Source organism: Antedon mediterranea, chromosome 8, assembly GCF_964355755.1.
Source record: "Antedon mediterranea chromosome 8, ecAntMedi1.1, whole genome shotgun sequence".
Classification (NCBI taxonomy): Eukaryota; Metazoa; Echinodermata; class Crinoidea; order Comatulida; family Antedonidae; genus Antedon; species Antedon mediterranea.
The window spans coordinates 2,611,793-2,638,331 of NC_092677.1; the positions used below are offsets into that span (position 1 = coordinate 2,611,793).

Consider the following 26,539-nt stretch of genomic DNA (forward strand, 5'->3'; position numbering starts at 1 on the left):
AACAACCGATCGCCGTTTTTTTTTAAATTAACATTTTAACCAAGGCTTAACAATGCATAAATTAACTAATTTATGATAATTCTTTTCTTTGTAGAATAATATTTAAAATAGCATTTGCATACAACAACAAAACCCGCAAAAATAATAATTTATTCTCGAGACTCGAGCGTCTCTTCAATAACCTTTGACACCAGTGAGGTAAAGCCAAAGGCTAGAGGGCGTACTTCAGACTGAAAAGTGATTCCAACAGAAGGGGAACCAACAAGATTGCGGCCGTAAATGTGTTCAAAAACATTATTTAATATAAAAAATAATAATCTAATACACTAAGACTACATAAATTACAAAATATATTCTTGCCAAAGCACAGCGAAGTTTTTATAAAAATAAATATATTGTTAATCACAATGGAATTAATAATTTCTTGGTAATCTAGCATTTGTATACATTTATGGAATACACAGATAGAAAAAATAACAGGTTAGGAATTATAACATTATTTCCATTATTAATTCTTTCGATACTATACAGTATTTTTTTCTCGATTAATCAAAAAATGATTTAACATTTGTTCGTATGTTATACGTTCAAAACAATTTACTACGGTATTCCAAAAAAATAATAATTTTCAGAAAATGGTATAACTTTCACTGATGGTTTACAAAATTCTGTTGAACTAATATTACTAACCATTGACATAGTAGAAGAATATTGTTTATATTTCAATTATACCACATAAAATTGCGTTCATTACTGAAATATTTTAGGATTTAAAAAGGATAAAATATCCATGTGATGGAGATGAAACCGTGACGGATATGACGAACCTTAAAAATCATGTGACGGAAATGACTTTAAGATATGATTTGAATATGTTTATTGACCAGTCACATATATATATATATATACAATGTAAAAACATAATAAAGATATACAAAACAAAATGTACAACAAAAAAAAGGCCCTGGCAAAAACAAAAAGTCATATCCGTCACTGGCCGTCATCGTCAACGAAATATTGTGAAATGTGACGGGAGCTGACCGTGACGGAGATGATGTATTTCTATACCGTTCTCGGACCATACACACCAACTCTACCATAAACGTGTATTCATAACATATTACAATACAATATCTTGCATGAATGTTTTATTTACATGATTTGAACAATCTTCTAATGTAAAGATTAACAGCATCACAATTTAACAGTGTGGCGTGTTTACCGCGAATGACTAACAATAGCATCTTTCCCACTACACCTGCACAACCGTTGCATAACAACGCACGGCATACCAAACCGTTTCGTACACCTGCGATGAAAATAATAAATTCAATTTCTTTTAAAATTGAGGGCGGCAAACATAAAATTTACGAGATCGAATACAGGTTGAAAAAAAATTAAATAAAAAAAAGATGTTAAATGTGCTCTCCCTGCCTCAGCACTAAGGCCCTGCCACAGCCTTTTGGGGTCGTTTCCAGCACATCACCAGATGCATTGATGTTGTCGCCTCATGATGTGTGGTGGAAAGGGGGACGTATAATCTGTGAACCCCAAACACAGTGGTCGCATACCTTTAACTCTATTCCACCGACCAGCGTGGGAATCGAACCCACGACATACGTGTTGTCAACACGACGCTCAGGCGACTGAGCTACCGGTCATTTTGATTTTAACAAGGTTAATAGGATATTTATGACGTAATGATGAATTACGTAATATACGTATAAATAGACTATTATCAGCTGTTCATTCATGTACTACTTTGTGGCCTAACGGGTAATGCTCAGGTTTGGGTGCTCTTAGCTCTAGTAGATTGGGTTCGAACCTCTACAGTAATTTTTTTTTTTTTTGGAATTTAAAATAAATATTGTTTTTCTTTGATTTTGAGAGATATTTTGAGGGTTATAAATGTCAGGCCTAAACAAGTGGACCTTTTTAAAAATCAGAAACAAAGTTGTATGGCATTATTTTCCATTAAATAGACTGCCATAAAACCTCGAAAAGAAGCCCATGTGCTCCTTTATTTTTAGTACTCTTCGGTGTCGTTCTTTTACACATGGAGTTCTTTTCGAGATTACTTTTTGCAAACTAAAAGAGAACAGCTGCTAGGTTCCCACCCGGAAAATGTTTTATTTACATGATTTCAACAATCTTCTAATGTAAACATTAACAACATCAACATTTAAAAGTGTGGGTGTTGACCGCAAATGACCAACATACCATCTTCCCCATAATACACCTGCACAAACTCATTTGCATAACAACGCACGGCTTACCAAACTGTTTAAAATAGAGCTGCAAGGTCCCCGGAAATGACATCTATTATTTTTTCAAACAACATATATAAGAATCTTCAGTACCCCACCATGCTTAGGGCTGAGCAAAGACAATTTTGAAAAATAGAGCTGCATAGGTTCTCACCCGAAAAAAAAAGGCACTTTACATGGTTTGAAATTATATGAAACAAACTATATAAGGCTCACACCAGGACAATATAGCTTGTCCCCCCGAAAAGTGCACCTATTCATTGAAATATGAAATTAATTATTATTATGTCTCCAGTATACTAGCCCACCGTTGGGGCAGATCTAATAATGAAAATAGAGCCCAGAATTGCACGTATACTTATTACTATACATAATCACCTATGATAATTATGATAATGTTAAAATTTAATCTATCCAGATGCGACTTCAAAATTGTAGATGGGGTTTTCTACTTTAAAATTCGACTTCGTATATGCCTATTAAAGGCCTAGCCCGACTGTGAAATCAGTCTAAGCTGCGAAATTGGTCTAGAAATCGGAATCTTTGCAAATGTTCTATATTAATTTTATCTTATTTCACTCTCCATTAACCCCATACAAAAACCATCGGAGACAAACTATCTGTTTAAAACATGTTTATTCTGGGACGGTGCGGCCATACACATCAACTACCACAAACGTGTAACAATATCATGCATGCATAGGACATTTCGCTATCAATGTAGCAACATTGATTAACAAAATCAAAATTTTAACAGTGTGGCGTGTTTACCGCGAATGACTAACAATAGAATCTTTCCCACTACACCTGCACAACCGTTGCATAACAACGCACGGCATACCAAACCGTTTCGTACACCTGCGATGAAAATAATAAATTCAATTTCTTTTAAAATTGAGGGCGGCAAGCATAAAAGTTACGAGATAGAATACAGGTTGGAAAAAAAATGAAATAAAAAAAAAGATGTTAAATGTGCTCTCCCTGCCTCAGCACTAAGGCCCTGCCACAGCCTTTTGGGGTCGTTTCCAGCACATCACCAGATGCATTGATGTTGTCGCCTCATGATGTGTGGTGGAAAGGGGGACGTATATTCTGTGAACCCCAAACACAGTGGTCGCATACCTTTAACTCTATTCCACCGACCAGCGTGGGAATCGAACCCACGACATACGTGTTGTCAACACGACGCTCAGGCGACTGAGCTACCGGTCATTTTGATTTTAACAAGGTTAATAGGATATTTATGACGTAATGATGAATTACGTAATACACGTATAAATAGACTATTATCAGCTGTTCAGTCATGTACTACTTTGTGGCCTAACGGGTAATGCTCAGGTTTGGGTGCTATTACCTCTAATATATTGGGTTCGAACCTCTACAGATATTTTTTTTTTTGGGAATTGAAAATAAATATTGTTTTTATTTGATTTTGAGAGATATTTTGAGGGTTGTAATTGTCAGGCCTAAACAAGTGGACCTTTTTAAAAATCAGAAACAAAGTTGCATGGCATTATTTTCCATTAAATAGACTGTCATAAAACCTCGAAAAGAAGCCCATGTGTGCTCCTTTATTTTTAGTACTCTTCGGTGTGGTTCTTTTACACATGGATTTCTTTTCGAGATTACTTTTTGCAAACTAAAAGAGAACAGCTGCTAGGTTCCCGCCCGGAAAATGTTTTATTTACATGATTTGAAAAATCTTCTAATGTAAAGATTAACATCAACATTTCAATGGGTCCATTGAGCTCAGTGTATTAACATACGAATATATTTAAATTAGTGATTTTATTTCTATTTTATATCCCCGTGCTCCACTCGTGCCAATTGGATCCATTGAGCTCAGTGAGTGTATACTGTTAGATACGAATGGGATTCTGTATTCAAATTTAGTGTATTAACATACGAATATATTTAAATTAGTGACTTATTTCTATTCTATATCACTGTGCTCCACCGGTGCCAAATTTGATCCACTGGACCAGTTACCGTAATACTATTTCTATTCTATACTATCTGAGGTTAAAAAAGGCATAAATGGCGCTCCGTAGAGAAGTAGAGAATGCTCCATCGTCAGAATGACGCTCTGAATATACCTCCATTATTATGAGGTATATTCAGAGCGTCATTCTTATGTCAAACTAAATGTTTATAAATACATTGTTTTATTACGTAATTTGTTGCATATAAAATAAAAGACACAGACGTAGCCTGACGTTCCCTAAAAAATATTTCACATTTAAGTAATTATGTATGACATTTAGGCCTATGCCGAATAGATTTACAAATTGTCATTTTTAAGGCACACATCTTTCTCATCATAGATCTGTAAAATAACAAAAATCAATTATTAATATAATTATAATAATAATAAATATTCATCGACCAAAGTAAAAATAATCTAGATCGAAAATTAAACGCGACCGATTTCGAACGCGACCGATATCATCGTAAAAGAGTCAACTCCGGCGGGGGTTTCCCCTTTTTCGGATGGTGCGTTGTGTAGTGCGACAACGGCGGAGTAATTACGGGGGTTTCCCTCTGGTGAGCTACGTACCGCGACCGCGTTAGTGCGACTGCGGAGTGATTAGTCGGGGGATTCCTCCTCTCTGAGGTGGGAGAGCGTGCCGATCGTGTGACCTCCTGAGACTATAGGACGGGACTTCCCCTTTTATGCCTACACGTTCCGTGTTATTTTGTGTATCATTGCGACATTTTACGCACTTGGGCGACTTGCAATGGGGCGACTTTTCGAGGGGTGACTGTGTCAGGCGACTTTGTTTTGGGGCGACTTTGCGATGGGACGACTTTGTAAGGGGCGACTTTGCGATGTGGCGACTTGAGTCTTGACTACTATAGCATCATCCCACAAAGATGGCGTCGTTTCGTGTAATGGTCGGTGTAAAACGTGTCATAGATTATGCCGTAAAAGTAAGTGAAAATAATAAGATAACCCAACAATACATAAACGTGACATTGCTTGAGAATTGTGCTTTATATACAGAATGAGTACAGTTTTGTTGTGTACACCACGACCAACCAGACAGAGAGAGCAATATTGGCCCGGCCGGGTCGCCGGGAAAGACGGCGGCGGTGACTCACTCGGGCATGACTGCAGGCTGCTGGTTGCTACTTTAGCCTAGGCTACAGCAGGCTAGTGCTGGTTTAGGCCTAGGGGACATAAAAAGACAGTATTTAATTCCTAATATTGATGCAGGACAAATATAATCAATCAATACTGAAAAGTTATTATATTTAAAACTATTTCTAGGAGGCCTAAAACTAAATAATAATATAAAGCATGCTATATAGCAGCTTCACATCATGCATAATAAACATTTTTTTAAATTACAGATCAGGGTAAAACCAGACAAGATGGGCGTGGTCACAGAGGGTGTAAAGCATAGCATGAATCCATTTGATGAGATTGCAATTGAAGAAGCAGTCCGACTAAAAGAGAAGAAACTAGCTTCAGAAATAGTTGCCGTTAGCTGTGGCCCAAAGCAATGCCAAGTATGATGGAAATATTGCATATGGATATTCAATAGCATATTTTGCAGTTAAATATTCATATTTAAATTTCAAGGGTACAAACATATTCAACATAAAAGAGCTTTCATATTTAATTTGTGTGTAAAATCATCATTTATTTCAAATAAAAAAGAATGTAACAAACATCCCAGCTCACAGCTTGGAGGACCAAACATATGCAGGGAAAAACAAGACACAATCATAAAATGTAATCCATTGGATCCTAACACTGTAATCCATTGGATCCTAACACTGTAATCCATTGGATCCTAACACTGTAATCCATTGGATCCTAACACTGTAATCCATTGGATCCTAACACTGTGTTCTAATTTTCAGGAGACGATAAGAACAGCATTAGCAATGGGTGCAGATCGCGGTATACACGTCGACATGTCAGCTTCTGAGTTCGAAGCGTCAACACCACTTCAGATCTCAAAGATATTAGCTAAGCTAGCCAAGGAAGAAGATATTAATTTAATAATCTTAGGAAAACAGGTAATAACCTGGCAACCAATAATATTAATAATAGTCTTTTGTATAGTGCGTAACCAAATAAATGTTCACACACAAGGCTCAAACTAGGTAGAAATCACATCATTTCATATGCTATGCGAAAGAGATGAGTTCAATATAACTTGTAGTCACAAGGAATAAAGTTGTGTGGTGGTTGAAAGAAAAGGGAACAATCTATGTGCGTTCCACGGGGTTGTCAAAAGCCTCGGGTTGAAATCTTACTAACCGTACTGGTGGCTACGACCCTGAACTATTATTGTTCATTAGTAATAATAATATTTATTTATATCATCAAGCACAATCTAGCCAGGAGCAAGCAATAGGCATAGGCCTGAACAGAATTAACTTCTCTTGCTCCAACTTAACACAACAACAAAGTTAGAAAATTAGTTGAATTAGAATGACATAAACTATATATACAAAAGATTATAAATGAGTTACATTAAAAACAAATGAAAATAAAAATTAATAGGGAATATTGTTGGTAGAGAAACATAAGTAAAAATTGCCTGAATGCCCCAATGTATTTTGAGTTAATACATTTAGGCTGTATATATTAATATGCTAATGCTTGTTTATACCAGCAAATGTGCTATTGCGAATAAACTTACTTTTGTTTCTAGGCTATAGATGGTGATTACAACCAGACCGGCCAGATGACCGCTGCCCACCTTGACTGGCCACAAGGCACATTTGTTTCGGAACTCACTCCAGAGAACGATAAGTTAAAGATTGTCCGAGAGATTGACGGTGGATTGGAAAATATTTGCATCAAAACTCCTGCAGTAGTAACAGCAGATTTACGATTAAATGAACCTAGATATGCCACGCTACCAAATATCATGGTTAGTAGGTCCAAGAATCATAAACAGACTCTAGTAGTCTCTTGTTCCCTAGCCTAGAAAACAAACAAAATAATGTTGTTTGTTGAATATTATTAACATTATTTTTATTTTTACAGTTTTAAGATAAAAGTTTCTACTATTCATTCATCTATTTCGGAAAGTACATAGTACATCCATATAAAAAAAAAATTCACCAGAAAATTAACAATAGCATCTTCCACAAAAACAATCTGAAATATTCTAAAATATCAATTTACAGTGTGGAAGTACATTGCCATGAAATGATAATTTCAATTTTGAATGTATTTAAATTATAACAATGTTTAGGAATCGGGGAAAAAAAACAGCATAAAAAAATTGAAGCTCACAAGTAGTACGTTCTTATTTAAAAATTAATTAAATTATTTTAGAAATGTAATATTATTTTGTATAAATTTCATAGAAAGCTAAGAAAAAACCGATTGCTACGAAGACGCCAGCAGATCTAGGAGTTGACATCACATCGTCTGTTGAAACAATCAGCGTTGAAGATCCACCAACGAGAGAAGCAGGACAAAAAGTAGAAGACGTTGATCAATTAATTGCTAAATTAAAAGAGGCTGGGGTTGTTTAATGATTTATGTTTTAAGGTAATACGCCTTCTGGACCCAACAAAGTGTAACCTTAATAGGGATGTCACCTGAACAAGGATGTCCTCTGAATAGGAGTTGGAAATAATGACATAGTGTTAAACACTTCCTGTCATTTGTTTGATAGGAAAGTGTCCCCGTAATGGGGTGTCCCCTGAAATAGCTGTCCCAAAGAGTGTTAAAACCTATATTTCTACATATTATTTTTATATTTCCAGTTGTTTTTTCAACAGCAAAGTTTCCCCACCCCCAAATTGGCCTTTGATAGTTTTATGGAAAAGAGGTGTACGTCCCTTTAATAGGCTTTTCCCTTAAGATGTAGATCCCAAAGAGGTTCTACTGTGTATTTGTAACTGGCAATTTTGATACATTAAAATAAACATTGAATATAATACATTTGATCAATTCTTCCTTTTAATTTTCAGAATTGAATTGATTGGATGAGAATTCACCTAAATGATGGACAGACAGACAAACAAGTGTCATCACATGACCTCTTGGGTTACCATAACATATATATTGTGTTAATAATATATATTATTGGTTCATTTAATGTTGTTTAAATTAAATATGTTTGCTTTAAAATGTAGGAATGTTTGTTGAAAATAAAAATTATATAATGTACAAAAGCAAAGTGGTATTGATTAAAATGATGCTTCCCCAAGGGCATGTCTTGATTTAAATTTATGCATATGTAACATCCCTGGAATAAGCAAGACAAACAGAGTTGGTTGTCTAAAGCCAAGATGTGCGCTAATCCGTGGTGTATAAAGTTGATTTTAGAAGCCCAAGTGTTTGAGACACAATAAATAATTTTACTAATTGAAAATGTTAAATTGACGTTTTGTTATCACTAATAGCGGCCGTTTATTTTTGTTGGTCGGCGTCAAAATCACTAACGCATCGCGAGGAAACGTTTGAAAAGCGACCGTGTATGTTCGTTGATCTTGAATTGAAGTTTTGTTAACACCGATCGCGGCCGTTTATTTTTGTTGGTCGGCGTCAAAATCACTAACGCATCGCGAGGAAACGTTTGAAAAGCGGTCGTCTATGTTCGTTGATCTTTAAGTTTTGTTAACACTGATCGTGTTTGTTCGTTGTCGGCGTCAAAATCACGGATGCATATATCGAGATAACGATTTACCGTAGAGCAAGTAATTGCGTGGTCACGGTAATCTGGCGGCCGGCCTCTACTTGCTGCGCTGTGAACTACGAGACATAAAGCTGTCTAACGCGTGGTTCCCACTAGAGACGAAACCAATCACAACCGATGGATTATTTGAACTGTCGCTTTTCATTGGTCAACGCGCTTGCGTTTGTCTACGTCCTTACGCTGCGTCATGTGGGAACCAAGCTTAAACGCTAATCCGCGCTAGCTGGAGACATGTGTCGCGAGTAAATATGTACAGGTAATGTTCGCGAGCGCATTTATAGATCAGCGGCGAAAATATTCGAAAAGAGCACACTTGTAATAAAAAATAATACTTTAGCACACATTCATTTAATTCAAACAAAACAAGCTTAGTTGTTTCCACTAGAAAACAAGCGGCTTTCGAAAAATCTGAAAAACAAACCCCATTTTATTATTAAACAAAAGAAAACAATAAATCACAGCAAATAGTTCCTCAGTAAGTTAAATAAAATAAAAATTAATCAAACTACAGTATTATATATTGCCTTTATTTAAAATTGTATTTACGTCGGTTTACGCATGTGAAAAACAGTACGACTACGTCACTGGAAATGTAATCCAATCAGAACAGAGAATAGACTGAAACGTTTCGGCGCTGGTTCTTCAAAAGTCTGGACAAATGCTGAATTTTCCGACAGGATCTTTCACACTGTCTGGTGAGACACTGAATAGCAAACTCATCCCCTCCATAAAATGTGAAGCATGGTGGCAATGGAACAGCCACCAACCTGGGTTATTTGTACGGAATCGAATGACGGCGTAACCACCAGACGGAATGGCTAACGTATTTTTCATGGGTGGGTTTTTCACATTTAGGCCTACGCCCGAAGAAGACACTTCGCTCCAGCGTGTTTGACAGCAGTCCTCGGTCAGGCATTCCACGTTTTCATGTTGCGACAACATCCGGCCAGACGATTTATCAAGAGCGGCAAACCCCATCTCCAACACCGCGAAAGAATGCCCGTGCAGGTGGAAAGGATGATGCGTTTGTGGCCACGGCTTGAAACTGTAATCCGTTACAACGAGTTGTATTGTCGCGTTTAACGGAAGATCAATAATATTTGAACATAAGCAATAATTGTTATCATTACACGCTTTCTCGTCACATGTATTGTAATTGCGTTTATCGTGAGGGTAAAACGGAGCTCTTGGATTTTCAAACACTCGACAATTGATTGATGACCCAACGTTAAAACCAACGTTTAAAAATATTTCTTCATCTGGTTCCGTTATCAATAGATCGGATCCGTTATCGTGAACGTCTGCTTTTAAATCAGCTATACTGAAGCAGTGAATGTTCTCTTGTTCGGGGTAACCATCAAACGGGCAGTTCAACACCTTACACGGATGCTTCCTTGTTCTGCAATTCTCTTTCTTTGATGTTGGAATATCAGAGTTGCCGTCTGAGAACTTTATGACAGCTTTTACGTCATCATCATCATCATCCGGGGACCGTTTCTTTAGCCGTTCTGCTCTTATCCAACTGTTGGCCAGTCGATGGCATGATGCTTTAGACTGACGTAACGGCACAACATCGTACGTCTCTCCGGGGAACACGATGATTGACTGGAATCTTATAGGTTTGATATCGAATCCATCAGTCGCTACAACTTTCAAATTATGGCAATCGATTGACAATCTAAACGCGTATTCCCCTCCTGTATTGATGACGTGGAATTTCATCTTTTCGTCTTGGAGAATGGTATAGGTCGTCCAGGGTGCGTTGTTTTCAATCCGTCCTTTTCCGTTAATAAGAGCCGATTTGTACCTCATTGCGTTCAACTCGGTACCATCATGAGCGTAATCCCGCAGAGCCATATCCAAGACAACATCCCCGACGCCCTTCCATCCTTGGCGGTATGGACTTTCAACATCAAACGTTATATAATCCTCGTGGAACCAGTTAGCCACCATGAGCACCCTTGACGGGGTCACTGGTGGCCGCTTGTGGACAATCAACGCACCGTACAGCCCATCTGCCAACTGGGTTGTAACGTGCCCATGATACCAGTGAGTTCCAGCCGGATCTGCTATGAATGTGTATGTAAAACTCTGTCGGGGTAATATAGGGCACTGTGAAACATACGCAGCACCGTCAGCCCACATGTTGTCCGTCATATGCATACCGTGCCAGTGGATGGATACCACCTCTGACGTCATCAAATTGGTCACCTTCACCGCTACCTAAAAGAAAAAAAATAAGAGGATGACATACAAGAGCGAACCGTACCTTTTTTCACTATTCCATCTTTTTTTTTTAGCACAGGCCTACTAAGGAACGCACACTGTATTTGCCAGACGCGATATTAAAGCGTGGTTCCCACTAGCGACGCAACGGCGTATTGACGCGTAATCAAAAGTACGACGACGCAACAGTACTGCAAACATCGCACAGGTTTGATCTAACGCAGGCGCAAACACTTTCCTTCCTCTGCTCTGCGTAGGTTGCGTCGCTAGAACCATATTAAGACTATACAGTAATACTACTAAAAACTATCTAACTGATAAATTAAAATATTAAATAAATATGTGGTACACTTAAGCGAAATCAGACATAAGTTGCATAGGTAAATAGACAGCCAAAAACAATAAAAGAATGAAAATCACAATTTTTGTTCACCTGTACGGACAATGATAGTTAAAACAGTTTTTAATTTTTTTTTAATTTTAGACAAATAAATTCAGGAATTTTAACATTTTGTGTCGTCTGAACAAAGGGCGCAATTAGGCCTAGAATACGGCACCACTTTTCTAAGGCGTAAACTCAAACGCGTGTAGGGATAGTTTCCTGTTAGTTAACTTTAAAAGCATTTTTTCACTCATTGTAACAACCAAAAAAACTCTTGAAGTGAACATGGTATCAAGATATTTTTTTCAGCATTTTAAATCTTGGATTATGTAGGCCTAGTTTCAATATTTGTGAAAATCTCAATTTTGAAAATTACAACTTCTGTCTGATTTCGCTTGTTTGTACCACACACGCTTTGCTTCTTACTTTATTTAGAGGCTGGTATCCAAAACATTGTCACCAAGCCTTACCTTAGTACCTTCCAAAACCTCTAATGTTGGACCTGGAAATTCTCCATTTACAACAATAATTCTACGAACAACACCATCGCCAGTAATGACTTCATCTGGCGTTACAACCGACCCATTCGTAGCGTTTCCAGAATATCTATAAAATAATGACATTATGTGTATGCCATTAAATGTTATTTTTACTCTCTTTATTAAGATAACACAAAGATAATTAATCTCAACGTAGAATTAAAGCCTGTTTGACAGTCGACGTTAAGTTGTGCTGAATCAACTGAATTTGTCACTTTTAACGATCGTATAACGTTGATTTTTACCCCACTTTTCTCTAATATCGTTTAATCCGGTTAATTCAACTCGCCGCACAACGGAAACTCAGGAAAACAGGCTATAAAATAACGAAAAGAGTAGTAATGTACTTACGACCATGTTGTAGTCAATCTCATGTCCCCGTTTTCCTCAAGAGATACAGGAACCGATTTTCCGTCTGAACCCGTGTAAGTCATGGTACGATGGTGCCGTACATTTAAATGAAAATGACATACATCGTGTAAACACACATCTGACGAAGCAGCTCGAGTCGAAAGCACCATTATTATTAGGCATAGGCCTATTAGGATTAATATCAGGTGCAGCTTAAACATGGTGTTTGAGCTTGGCTGGAACTGATGAGGTGGTTGGTTCCTTAAAAAGTGTAGTACTTGGGCATCAGGCCTAAGTATATAACCAAATCAACTTTAATATAACGTTGTATAATTATAAGATGTGATAAAGTTGAATAAAATGGTAGGCCTATGCAGTGTCTTCTAGAGTTAAGTAACCGCTTGCCCGCCTGCAACACTATGACAACTTGATCGATGAAGTTCAACAAGTTAAGAAGCCTATTGTATAGTTCATAATTTCTATTGTTAATTGTAGTTAGTGAAGCATTAAATCTTCTTTCATTTGGTACAAAACATGAAACACATGTTTACATAATGTGCAATGAAACGAACGGTAGGAAATAATGTAACACAAGGAACTTGACCAATCACAAGCGATGGATTTATTCGACTGCCGCTTGTCATTGGTCAACTCATTTGCGTTACGTATACGTCCTTTTGTTGCGTCCTAGTGGGAACCAAGCTTAACCGCGGTAACTTTGACCAATCAAACGCGATGGATTCCGAACCATCGCTCGTCATCATGCATTGGTAAACTCACTCACGTCATTGTGTTGCGTCATAGTGGGAACAAGGCTTTACCTGGGATTGGTTCCTCACTGTGTCTATGAAACATAATCACTGAACATGGGCAACATTTTGTTTGCGTTTGCGTCTCTGTGAAAACCAACATTTAACTTGTACCCACTACATCACAACTCAAGGAGATACGCACGTACACGTCACGGCGCAAGTAATTTGACAAAAATCAACGAATAGGCTATTGGTTTAGGTTTCATACGGATTGGTTGGGGAGGTTACCGTCGTATTGATGATTTCTGTGTTCGTACACCAACGTAAACTAAACGCTGCTCTCGCTCTCAGTTTATTGATTAACGACCTGCCACTGGCAAGTCGACCAATTCACAATTGTTATTAAAAACGATTGTTTATTTTCTTTTGTGTTCCTACGATTCTGTTGAAATAAGATACACACCGTACATATACAGAGAATGCAATATGGCAGTAGTTAGCGTTGTTTCGACCACCGGTGCACAACAACGTTTTCAATTTATTAAAGCAATCGTTACAAATGGTTGTCTGTTTCTACTGTTTATGGTGTACCTATGTGTGGGTGCTGCGATCTTCGGCGCTATCGAGGGACGGGAGCCGGACGATATAAAACCGACGGTTGCAGACAGCAATATGACGCGGGAAATGTTCATTGACAGTTTGATGAAGCTAGGGAGTGACTACCCGAACGTAACGAAGACAGACTATACGAAGCTGGTCGACTCGTACGAATCGGACGAAGATTACTATGACGAGTACTGGAATCAGTGGACTTTGAAAGTTTCGATATGAGTTTGTTTTATTGTTTTAAGCTGGTAACAACAATCGGTAAGCAATCAAACATGATGGTATGGTGGTAGAGTTAAGTCAGACTCTCAGCCACATTATGGAGAAATAAGTTAGGAACTAATTTCTCCATGTGACAAATTACCATTTTTGTTGTTGCAAACTAAGGTTTTCTGGTGTAGATTTCTACAAACTTGTTTTCTGTAGTTTGTCGAAGTTTGTGAACTGGTCTACACTAGCAAATTGTACAATGTGTTTGCTACCCTTGCGAACTAAGGTTTGCTAGTTTTTAGAGTTCTGCAAATTTAGAGTTCTGCAAATTTAGAGTTCTGCAAATTCCTGCAATTTGCCGAAGTTTGCCAACTGGTCTACACTAGCAAACTCTGGAAAAGTTGACAGACTTTGAGTTTGGTAGCTGTGTAGACAAGACCTATTCATTAACGTCTTTTACATCCCACTTTAAACAATGCTTTTCCATTCCATTCCACTGTTTAGATCCTGATTACGGGAACGGGGGTTACCATACATTAATGTTGCAAATCCACAACAAATGACAACATACTTTCTCTTGTTTTTTCAGGTTATGGAAGCATTGTTCCGACGACGAATGCTGGCAAATTGTTGAGCATCGTTTACGCTTTCTTTGGAATTATTCTTCTAGTGACATTTCTCGTCAACATCGGGTCATTCCTCGCCAATCGGCTAACTTCATTTTACAATCGTATTATTCGGAAATCCAAGAGATCCGGGTCTGGTTATGAAAGACAAAACTTCGATGACGATAATTTGTCTGCAGATGATGACAATCTAGGAACCCCAAGACCTGAAGATGCTGCTGCAACCGAGGAGGACGACCCGCAAGTGGTTGACATCAAAATCGAGAATCATGAGGATATCGAGAATCACGAGGCATCAATTCCATTCTTGGTGATTTTCATTTTCTCTGTAACATTTCTTTTGATTTTCTCAGCTCTAATCTTCGCTCTTGAAGACTGGTCTTACATCGATTCGATTTACTACTCGTTCATGTCCCTTGCCACTGTTGGATTTGGTGATATAATACCAGAGAAGAACCTCCTTGGTTGTATAATACTCCTGGCTAACGCTTTCATAGTAGTTTCGACGCTCGTATGTCTCGGACGCGCCAGCGTTATGCGCATACTAATGTCTGCCCAGCGATGCGTGGATAAGATAATATCTAGATTTGCCTAAAAACGTAAATTCCCCGGCTGGGCACGAGAACACACAACCCAATGACGTACGTCACGTGCGGGTGCCAAATAAGGTCAACTTTTAAATGACCTCAGTACTGTAGTCATAGCAGTAAATGATCGAGCTATACTGTATTTTTTAAACTGATTTTTTCATTTTATATTTACAATAGTGTAGATTTGTTGAAAGAGAATGCTATGTATTTATCTTTCAGCTTATGAAATATTCTCCACCATCCAACTAATAAACATTCATTATTTGTATATTAAAATATACATTAATATTCATTTTTTGTGATTTGTATACAAATAAACTATAAACTTTGTAATATATGAATATGCATACTATTACTGTAGTGAATTATTTTTGTTCGTAAAAATATAAAATTTATCAATTTTGGTATAATAATAACTCATGTCATGTAATGTCTGAAATCATGTGTACATTTTGTCTTCAAAATATGAATAACTAGACTTTACTCTAATAAAATATTTCATAGTATTAACAAACTACAACATATAATATTTATCAATTTATATTGTTAATAATTATAAAATATTTCATTTAATCTTTGTACCTCACAAATTACTATATAACAACATTATAAATTTAATATCTACATATTTTGTATCATATTGCAGTCACCTGCATTATGCAAATTTGTATTTAATGCAACTGGTTCAACCATGTTCAACTTTTCCGGAGATGAATCGTATACGCGTACCAAAGAATATTTAGCGCTCGCGTACTAGATCCCCGATAAATTCTAGCGTTTCCATAGAATCGCTACGCTCTGTCGTGTAGCGTTTTTTTGGAAACCAGGCTTTACTTAATAAGTTGTAATCACATTACGTGACAAGAAAAACATGAAATACACAAGACAATGTAGAGTATATTGAATATCAGAGAGACCAACCAACAACAGTGATGTCGGTACAGGTAGCTGTCAACAAGTTAAGATTTCAAAATTTGTGGATGAATAAAGCGATGTCTATGTCTAAGAGAAGGTAGAAGAAAATATCAGTTCTGTGAAAGACTCTGAGGGCGTGTCTCCCTGCCCATCTGTGCCCTGCCCACCTGCACATTCCATGCAACCACTTCTCATTTCTTTTTCTCCTTTTTAGCCTTTTCTCTCCAATATTGTTCTGCATAAAAAAAATGGTGATCAAAACTTTTAAGATTATTATTTTTCAAGAGAGAAACAATCAAGAAAATACTTTTCTAGGTTACATAACTCTCATAACTAACTAACTGAGCTACTTACAAAGCGACTTAAATCACTATAATTTCAATTTCGTAGGTTTCTTGACTTAAACCTTGGTGGCCTAGCAGTATCTAATAAAGTATGGAATGAGTTGATATCTTTTAAAACAATAGCATGAAAGGAAGCCTATATAAACTAGTGCAGTGTAACACTTTAATGGTGAAATTAGTCGGGGCTATCCGATCCAAACTTACAATAGAGGGAGCTCTTGATTTGCGACAAATTAGGTCCCAGGATTTATGATAATGTACATTATGAATTACGATATATATTTCTGGCAATCTTTGACCTAACTGTACACCACAAAATAATATTCATATGTCTGTGATAACAGGATCAAGGTTGAACACATTTCTTTTATGTTTTAAAATCGAAAGCTGCCTATATTGTGAACATAGAAAGGATCCAATAGCAATTTAGTGTTTATTTTCATTGTTTTTATTTAAGAAAATTGAATAGCAAGATGATACATACTGCTTTTCCACTGTTCACAAATGAACTCATCACCATCATGGACAAAAGAGTACAAGAACTTCTTTGGGTTCATGACAGGAATTGCGCCGTGTGCGATTACAGGATCTTTATGTAGTATTCTGAATTCATTCAATGGTAGGCCAACAAATTCTTTTAGTGATTTCTTTAACTCTCCAACGGTCATCTTAACGTTTATCTTTCTCATTTCTTTTCTTCCTTCAAATGTTATCTAAAAGAATTAAATACAGTAAACGCTGTGGTGCTGTAGCTTGGTGCCTTCCAAGGTTCAATCATGACCTAATGTCAGGCTTACTTTTATTTGCTTAGTTTGGTGCAATTAATACTTAGATAGAAGATGGTATAGACTAAAATATAAGTAAAATATAAGCTGTAACTCACAATGCATGTGACAATGTTTTTAGGAGATAAGTCCACGTCCACCAACGGTTTAATATCTTTATGAACCTCATGCAACTCAGAAAATCTGGAAAAAAAGAAATAAATAAAAGTTCATGTTGTAAATATCTGCTTTTTAAAAAAAAAATCACTGTCTAAACCAGCCACCGTGACAACACCAAATGCTACCACCAACCATTGGAAATTGCAACTTCTAACACAATAATTTACTAAACTATCACACCACCATGAATAACCACAGCAACCAACCTTGCAGGTTTATCTTCCCTCGGTAAATAAAACCGCAGAAAAGCTCTCTCGGCTGCTTCCCGTTCGGTCTCGGAAACAGAGCTGCCATTTAAAGTCTTGATCATCGGTAGTCTTGCTACAGTGTGTTGTCGTCTGTGACTTTCTGTAAGACCGTCCATCAGAGGAATTCCCTTAATTCTTAAGTCACACAGCTTTGGTAGTTTTCTAAGTTTTTCAAGCTCGTTCCAATTATTTAAACATGTTTTACTCATATTCAGACACTTCAGTTCTTGCAACAGCATCTCTGGTTTGTCGCCAAAACTGAATATAGGATTCTCAACAATTGTTAGGCTCTGTAAGTTTGGGATCATTTGGCTTAGGGCATGCAGATCTTGCCAAGTGGAGAGCCCGCTGCTGCTGCAGTGGAGACATTTCAATGAAGGCCACTGACTGGCATCTGGACTGATGTTGCTCTTGTCTGTTAGACTAAAATGAAGTTCTTCTAAGCTATCGGCAAAAAAAAAAATATTCATTATTTTGAGAAAGATGTTACAAATGCATTTATTCTTAAACTCAAAAGCACCTTTCAATTCAGGCCGGATGTAGCCACAATAAATAAAGTGGTGCGGTTTTCGCATGAAATGGAAACATATCTCTGTTCAAGCCACTGGGTTGTCAAAAGCCTCTGTGAAAAAAAAGTGGTCAGGTTGAAACACAGCTACCTACTGTAGCTCTGCAATTGCAAAGTTAAACCGAAATTTTACATTTGTTTAAAAAGGAACACTTACAAAGGAAGACATTTCTGTAGTTGTGATATATCTTTCCATGTTGCATCAATATTATTCAATATTAGTGTGTTTACGTTACTAGCTATGACATCACCAGGATCTGGGAATTCCCCTGACAGTAAGTTCTGGCTAATGTTCAGAAACTCAAGTCTTGGTAAACATTGGGATATTAGTAGAACCTTTAAAAAAAATTTAAAAATCAATTACAGTGTAAAATATAGTGTAATTTCACTATTTCCAAGTTGTAGTATATTTTTTAAGCATGTTGCTTATGTATAACATTGATAAAATATATACATACTTCATTCCAGTTTGTCAATTTGTTCCCAGCCACGTCCAACGTCCGCACATTCTGACATAGTTTTCTTAATTCCTCTGACTGACCAATGGAATCAATTCCATAGTGTTGTAAAGTAACACTCTCGGGTATTTGGCTAAAATAAGCTATATAAGAAATAAATAAATAAACATATAAACTAGATTTAATTCGTCACTATGACGAATTATAGGTTATATGCATTGATTCAAATAAAGATAATTGATTGATTAAAGATATATTGATTGATTGATTTTCTCAGAATCATTAGTTATTTATAATATGAGAGGATCTTGCTAACGCAAATACAATAGCCGGTATCATAATCCGATCAAAGATCTTTCTGCGTATATAATGTCATAAACCACATTTGTGTTTTTATTTAGATTTCATTATAAATCATGTGTATAATCTATACACTAAGAAATATAATTGAACAACCAATACGGATAATAAAAAAAATCTTATTTCGTTTGGTTTCCCAAGGTGAGACTCGAACTCGGTACTTGACTGCTATAGACACGAGCAAAGACCACCGAGCCATACACAACTGACTAAAAGTTATGGAAAAATTCCTCCGTGTATTTAATATGCAGTAACCACTTTGGTGCAGATAGATTATTACATACCGCAATGAATTATAATGTTTTACTATGATGACATCTTTAAAAATTTAAAAAAATGATGCACTGTCAAACTATATACTTTTAACTTTAATATATGAACTTCTTAAGGAAGAAAGTTAATGTTAAGTTTGTTATTTTGGCCTAAGAAAATGTTATAATTTGTTTGATTGTCGAAATTAATTTTGTTAAATTTAATATGCCATTAATGATGACTTAATCAACTTTTGTTCTTCTAATTTCATAATAAATCATACATATGATACATACACTTCAAGAAAATTAAATAAAAAATAGGTGTTCCCGAGCATTGTAACGATATATATTAATTTTAAAATTTAGCATATTTTCACCATTTTGTTAACTTACACGTGCGTAGCCTGTCACTTTTGACGTGCTCGTATAACGCTGTTTCGCGTTGAAAAGTGAATAAAATATGATGATATTATTAAAGAAAGGTTATACAACAGTAATCGGACAAAAACAGTGCGCATTAACGTTTGACGCGCAGTGCGCGTGCAATAATCTGCGCACTCATGGCAATTTTTTAAACGCTTAAAATTGCCTGAAACGTACTCTAATTTCATCGAAAATAAATTCTGACAATTTTCAACATTTTAAGCGCGCGTACGCATGCGTTATATGCGCTACGCACGTAATTGTATTGCCATATGATGAAATATGACCTGAAATTTATGAGTACCAAATTTTGTTTAATTGTGATTCATGCTTGTGAAGATATGATTACAAACGTGATTTCGTTAAATCGCACGTAGACCGCGTAATTTTTGATTGCGCATCGTGAAAACATAACCACATCGATTCCTGGCCATAAGGAATATACTCTGAAAAATTGACTTAGTTAGATGAAACTGATATCAAGATAATTGACGGACAAATAGTGCTAAGGAAAGAATAAATAAATAAATAAATAAAGAAATAAATAAAGATTCTGACAGAATCAAGAGGTTATATGCATGAATGCATGCATATAACCTAATAAATTTGAAAAGATTGATATTTATTTTGATGAAAAAAAAAATTACTTATTTCAATACAATAGAAAGAAATATATTTAAAAACGATAATGTCTGTGAAGTTGGTTACTAGTTCCTAGTTCCTAGTTCCTTATTCAAATTAAATTAAAGGGACAGTCACAAATATTTTTAAAAACAGATTTCAATACGTAATAACTGTCTAATTGAGTTGTTATTGCATCGACATGTTAGTCTTGACCTCCTCTACTTCTTCCGGTCAAAGCTCAATAACATTTTATGCATTTACGCCCTCTACGGCGAATAAGTAACTAGCTTTTACGAACGTTATAACACTTGACCTACTTAATTTTTTCAAAATATTTTGGTATGGATCGATCACCCTTGACTTACTCTATCGTTTTCTACCCCAGTTCCGCGAACTTTTTTGCGTCTACGCCCTCAACGGCGAATAAGTAACTGGCTTTTTACGAACGTTATAACACTTGACCTACTTAATTTTTTCAAAATATTTTGGTATGAATCGATCACCCTTGACCTACCCTACCATTTGCCACCCCAGTTCCGGGAACTTTTTTGCGTCTACGCCCTCTACGGCGAATAAGTAACTGGCTTTCACGAACGTTATAACACTTGACCTACTTAATTTTTCCAAAATATTTTGGTATGACTCGATCACCCTTGACCTACTCTACCATTTGCCACCCCAGTTCCGCGAACTTTTTTGCATCTACGCCCTCTACGGCGAATAAGTAACTGGCTTTACGAACGTTATAACACTTGACCTACTTAATTTTTTCAAAATATTTTGGTATGAATCGATGACCCTTGACCTACTTTACCATTTGCCATCCCAGTTCCGCGAACCTTTTTGCGTCTACGCCCTCTACGGCGAATAAGTAACTGGCTTTACGAACGTTATAACACTTGATCTACTTAATTTTTTCAAAATATTTTGGTATGAATCGATCACTCTTGACCTACTCTACCATTTGCCACCCCAGTTCCACGAACTTTTTTGCGTCTACGCCCTCTACAGCGAATAAGTAACTGGCTTTTACGAACGTTATAACACTTGACCTACTTAATTTTTTCAAAATATTTTGGTATGAATCGGTCACCCTTGACCTACTCTACCATTTGCCACCCCAGTTCCACGAACTTTTTTGCGTCTACGCCCTCTACAGCGAATAAGGCCCTGTTCAGACCCATGGCGTTAGACCGTTTTAGCGTACGACGCTAAAAGAATGTGTGTCTGAACAGTTGGGGATTAGCGTACAACGCGTCGTACAACGGTTGTAGCGTTGTAGTGGAAAACGGTTGATAGTACCGTTTTAGCGTACGACGCTACTGTAAGTCAACGTTGTATCCAATCAGAACGTTTCCTGTTATGACGCGAAACAAGGTTTGACCTAGGCTGACATCTTGTATCGTCAATGTGTGAGATGGATTTCAATAACAAAAAGGCCAGAATAAATAAGGCCTAACTACACTACAAATACAACTGTTACAAAGGCTACAAACTATTATCAACTGATTACCATTATATTTTCTAACAAATGACATAAATACATGCACCTTGTATTTAAACATAGGGACTACGATCCCATCCGCTTTTAGGCCTAGCTAGGCCTAGAGCCATTCACGCATTTCATTAAAGCTAAAAACTAGCGTGGGACATCAAGTCACTCATTCATACAAGGCAGACTAGACTGGACAAGTTTAATGCTGAAAACCCCCTAACTCCTAAAAAAATCAGTAAACAAACAAGGGGAGCTGTGTCCCTTTTATTAGCAAGTTAAGGGATATTTTCTACCGACTGGACCAAATAATATATATCTTTGACTGGACTGGATAGACTAATCACAATCATTTTTTTCTTCATCATTACGAGGCCTGCTTTATTTTCGTAACACAAGAGCCTGGGGAAAATGTTTTTTACTACAAAATAAAAACAATAGAAACAGAAATTTGGCTTTACTATATTTTTCTTAAATAAATGCTGAGGTATGTTTTATTTACGGCAAATTTTGTCATAATTGTAGGGCTGAGATCTAGGCCTATATACAGTGGAAATAATGATGAAAACACGTGGGTAAGAGCACATGAATATGCAACTAGAAACAACCTGGATGACGTACTTCCGTTGTAACGATAATCGTACGCTATGGGTCTGAACACCTCGTTTTTTTCTCTGCGGTTTGTAACGTGACCTTGATAGTAACGTTGTACGCTAAAACGGTCTAACGCCATGGGTCTGAACAGGGCCTAAGTAACTGGCTTTTACGAACGTTATAACACTTGACCTACTTAATTTTTCCAAAATATTTTGGTATGAATCGATCACCCTTGACCTATCGTAACTATTATCACTCAATGAATAGTGTGCGCTTTTTAATTGTTAATATTAACGGTAACAGTATTAATGAATATGTTAATTTTGCTGTTATAAGGTAGTGTAAACTGTTTTTAAGTAACAGTTGCTGTAATGACATTTTAAAAAAACATTAGTTCAGCTTTGTTTTTTTTGTTCGCTTATAGATGGGTACTGTAAGATGATGTCATTGTATGTGGGTGATTTTTTTAAACATTCTAGGTCTACAGTGGTAAAATATTTAGTAATTTATAGATTTTATAATGAAAGACATTTATGCCGTAAACCATATGCGTAAGAACACCATTTAAACAACTTAATGTGATGCAACATTTAAATACAATTATCTTCCTACATCATAACATGAGAAACAAAATGCAATGGGAAAAAAATTGCTTTTGACAGTTTTGAAAGAAATTATTGTATAATGTTATATAAGTTATGAAAGAGTAATAATAGGCATATTTAAATTGTTAAATAACAAATTATTTCAGCTACTTACAATTCAACATTACATTCGTTACATTACAATTATTGTATTGTTTTTAAAACAACTTTCATCATCCAGGGAAGAATGTGCGCTCTTTAATTTAATAAAGGATTAATTAGATGTTTTACCCTACTCTGACGTAATTTGTACTTTATACTAAGTACATTTGAGAATACTTGCGAAAAAAATCGCAAGTAGTTCTCGGGTGGGACTCGAACCCACAACCTCCAGATCACTAGCCTGGCGTCTAGACCACCGAGCTCGGTGGTCATCTAGAGGTATGAACGCCAAGTGTAAACTGTTTTTAAGTAGCAGTTGCTGTAATGACATTTATAAAAAACGTCAGTTCAGACTTGGTTTGTATGTGTGCTTTTATAGAATGGGTAAGTAAGCACGTTTAAAAAGATATTACATTTGATCGATTGCAACTGTTGTAATTAACGAGAAAAAAAAGCCCGGCATAACATTTAATGAAGTGGGGCGGTATTGAATAACTATGCAGTATGTCGTCACATGTTGACGTAAGAAGTTATTTATTAGTTCTAGTTTATTTACTACGATAGAGCCTACTTTAAATGCTGTTTTAATTTCAGGTAGTCATGTTGTACTTGTGTTGAAAAGTTGTAATGAATAAAACGGAATAATAACTTGTGGTTACCGTTCATAACCAAACTGTTGTATTTGTGTTTGCTTCAGAAATTATCTTTTAAAATTGCATGTTGTAACAAGTCAAAACAAAACCAAAATTAATTCGCCATAAAAGGACATAGGTACAAGTTCGCGGAACTAGTTTGGCAAATGGTAAAGTAGTCAAGGGTCATCTACCCATAACAAATTACTTATTCGCCGTATGCAAAAACTATTTTGAAAAAATTAAGTTGGTAAAGTGTAAAACGTTCGTAAAAGCTAGTTACTTATTCGCCGTAGAGGGCGTAGATGCAAAGAAAATCGCGGAACTGGGGTGACAAATGGTAGTGTAGGTCAAGGGTGATCGATTCATACCAAAATATTTTGGAAAAATTAAGTAGGTCAAGTGTTATAACGTTCGTAAAAGCCAGTTACTTATTCGCCGTAGAGGGCGTAGACGCAAAAAAGTTCGTGGAACTGGGGTGGCAAATGGTAGAGTAGGTCAAGAGTGATCGATTCATACCAAAATATTTTGAAAAAATTAAGTAGATCAAGTGTTATAACGTTCGTAAAGCCAATTACTTATTCGCCGTAGAGGGCGTAGACGCAAAAAGGTTCGCGGAACTGGGATGGCAAATTGTAAAGTAGGTCAAGGGTGATCGATTCATACCAAAATATTTTGAAAAAATTAAGTAGGTCAAGTGTTATAACGTTCGAAAAGCCAGTTACTTATTCGCCGTGGAGGGCGTAGATGCAAAAAAGTTCGCGGAACTGGGGTGGCAAATAGTAAAGTAGGTCAAGGGTGATCGATCCATACCAAAACATTTTGAAAAAATTAAGTAGGTCAAGTGTTATAACGTTCGTAAAAGCCAGTTACTTATTCGCCGTAGAGGGCGTAGATGCAAAAAAGTTCGCGGAACTGGGGTGGCAAATGATAGAGTAGGTGAAGGGTGATCGATTCATACCAAAATATTTTGAAAAAAATTAAGTAGGTCAAGTGTTATAACGTTCGTAAAAGCCAGTTACTTATTCGCCGTAGAGGGCGAAGATGCAAAAAAGTTCCCGAAACTGGGGTGGCAAATGGTAAAGTAGGTCAAGGGTGATCGATCCATACCAAAATATTTTGAAAAAATTAAGTAGGTCAAGTGTTATAACGTTCGTAAAGCCAGTTACTTATTCGCCGTAGAGGGCGTAGACGCAAAAAAGTTCGCGGAACTGAAGTGGCAAATGGTAGAGTAGGTCAAGGGTGACCGATTCATACCAAAATATTTTGAAAAAATTAAGCAGGTCAAGTGTTATAACGTTCGTAAAGCCAGTTACTTATTCGCCGTAGAGGGCGTAGATGCAAAAAAGTTTGTGGAACTGGGGTGGAAAATGGTAAAGTAGGTCAAGGGTGATCGATCCATACCAAAACATTTTGAAACAATTAAGTAGGTCAAGTGTTATAACATTCGTAAAAGCCAGTTACTTATTCGCCGTAGAGGGCGTAGATGCAAAAAAGTTCGCGGAACTGGGGTGGCAAATGATAGAGTAGGTCAAGGGTGATCAATCCATACCAAAATATTTTGAAAAAATTAAGTAGGTCAAGTGTTATAACGTTCGTAAAAGCCAGTTACTTATTCGCCGTAGAGGGCGTAAATGCATAAAATGTTATTAAACTTTGACCGGAAGAAGTAGAGGAGGTCAAGGCTAACATGTTGGTGCAATAACAACTCAATTAGACAGTTATTACGTATTAAAATCTGTTTTTTAAAAAATATTTGTGACTGTCCCTTTAATTGAATTTGAATAAGGAACTAGGAACTAGGAACTAGTAACCAACTTCACAGACATAAAACGATAGACAGTAATACTTAAGCAAGTTGATTCCTAATAGGACGCAAGCAATGACGTAAGCAAGTGTTTTGACCAATCACAAGCGATGGAGTATCCAAACTCATGTCGCTTGTCAGTGGTCAATATACTTGTATATTAACCTAGTACCTTTTGCTTTACTAATGTCTGTGTCTCCAAATTTAATATTAGTTGTCAAGTCTTCCTCGCTGATGCTATACTTATCGTTGATGGCTGCCAATAATGACATCGATTTCTCCATCTAACAATAAAAACAGTTTAAATTAAAATATAACAGTAACACTGAAAGAATAAATTTAGTTCAATCAACTGGTACTGCCAAAGTCCTCCAAAATAACACACAGTAAAATCAGTAGCCCAAAATCTTAATCCACCAGCTCACTAATATCATGGAGTAAAGAATAAATTCGAATCCCCAGGGACCAGGTTTTGCGATCCTGGTCACAGCGGTGTCAGTAGGTAACGGTTAGGCTTGACTACCTACTACTATTCCCATTACTGTACTTTGTATGTATAGCCAGAGCCTGGCTAAACTGTAGCCTACTAGCTAGTATTTTGTAGAGCAGAGGGAGGCCTAGCAAATTTAATTTACTTTACATGTTTTTAAACTATTATTGCATTAAAATTAATCTTACTTAAACTTACTTTTGCTTGAAAAACTGTTTTGATGTTGTGTACCAGCCCTCCTGACCACCTTGGAATGTAAACATTACATCATATCTATTTTTAACAATTTGCTCATAGCAATAAAGAGGGCGGCAAACACGTTATAGCGTTTATCATGCAAGTTTTCAGTTGTTTTTAACACGTTAAAATAAAACACATTGAGTAATTATTTCTTCAATTCAATAGTGTAGAGCA

The 26,539-nt window shown here is 36.5% G+C and overlaps 4 protein-coding genes across 6 annotated transcripts; 2 read left to right on the top strand and 2 right to left on the bottom strand.

Annotated features, from left to right (window-relative positions):
• The first annotated feature begins 5,078 nt into the window (after positions 1-5,078).
• On the top strand, positions 5,079-8,606 carry LOC140056790 (electron transfer flavoprotein subunit beta-like). Its single transcript, XM_072102272.1, has 6 exons — positions 5,079-5,198; positions 5,622-5,780; positions 6,138-6,296; positions 6,938-7,159; positions 7,602-7,788; positions 8,214-8,606. The coding sequence occupies exons 1-5, from the start codon at positions 5,142-5,144 to the stop codon at positions 7,770-7,772; spliced, it is 768 nt and encodes a 255-aa protein (XP_071958373.1). The 5' UTR covers positions 5,079-5,141; the 3' UTR covers positions 7,773-7,788; positions 8,214-8,606.
• Positions 8,607-9,277: 671 nt separating this feature from the next.
• LOC140056789 (uncharacterized) lies at positions 9,278-12,711 on the bottom strand. Its single transcript, XM_072102271.1, has 3 exons — positions 12,440-12,711; positions 12,020-12,155; positions 9,278-11,164 (listed from the first exon to the last, which is right to left on the bottom strand). The coding sequence occupies exons 1-3, from the start codon at positions 12,658-12,660 to the stop codon at positions 9,584-9,586; spliced, it is 1,938 nt and encodes a 645-aa protein (XP_071958372.1). The 5' UTR covers positions 12,661-12,711; the 3' UTR covers positions 9,278-9,583.
• A 539-nt stretch (positions 12,712-13,250) lies between these two features.
• Positions 13,251-15,566, top strand: LOC140056374 (TWiK family of potassium channels protein 18-like). Its single transcript, XM_072101732.1, has 2 exons — positions 13,251-14,058; positions 14,597-15,566. Exons 1-2 carry the CDS (start codon positions 14,019-14,021, stop codon positions 15,226-15,228), a joined length of 672 nt encoding a protein of 223 aa, XP_071957833.1. The 5' UTR covers positions 13,251-14,018; the 3' UTR covers positions 15,229-15,566.
• Positions 15,567-15,805: 239 nt separating this feature from the next.
• LOC140056371 (tubulin-specific chaperone cofactor E-like protein) lies at positions 15,806-26,474 on the bottom strand. 3 transcript variants are annotated; one of them, XM_072101727.1, is made up of 9 exons: positions 26,324-26,474; positions 25,808-25,919; positions 18,701-18,843; positions 18,400-18,578; positions 17,633-18,118; positions 17,366-17,450; positions 16,967-17,195; positions 16,493-16,563; positions 15,806-16,373 (listed from the first exon to the last, which is right to left on the bottom strand). In XM_072101727.1, exons 2-8 carry the CDS (start codon positions 25,917-25,919, stop codon positions 16,517-16,519), a joined length of 1,281 nt encoding a protein of 426 aa, XP_071957828.1. In that variant the 5' UTR covers positions 26,324-26,474; the 3' UTR covers positions 15,806-16,373; positions 16,493-16,516. The 3 variants fall into 3 exon arrangements, with proteins under 3 accessions (XP_071957828.1, XP_071957829.1, XP_071957830.1); XM_072101728.1 differs by lacking the exon at positions 16,493-16,563; XM_072101729.1 differs by lacking the exons at positions 25,808-25,919; positions 26,324-26,474 and adding an exon at positions 21,875-22,422.
• Positions 26,475-26,539: the final 65 nt, after the last annotated feature.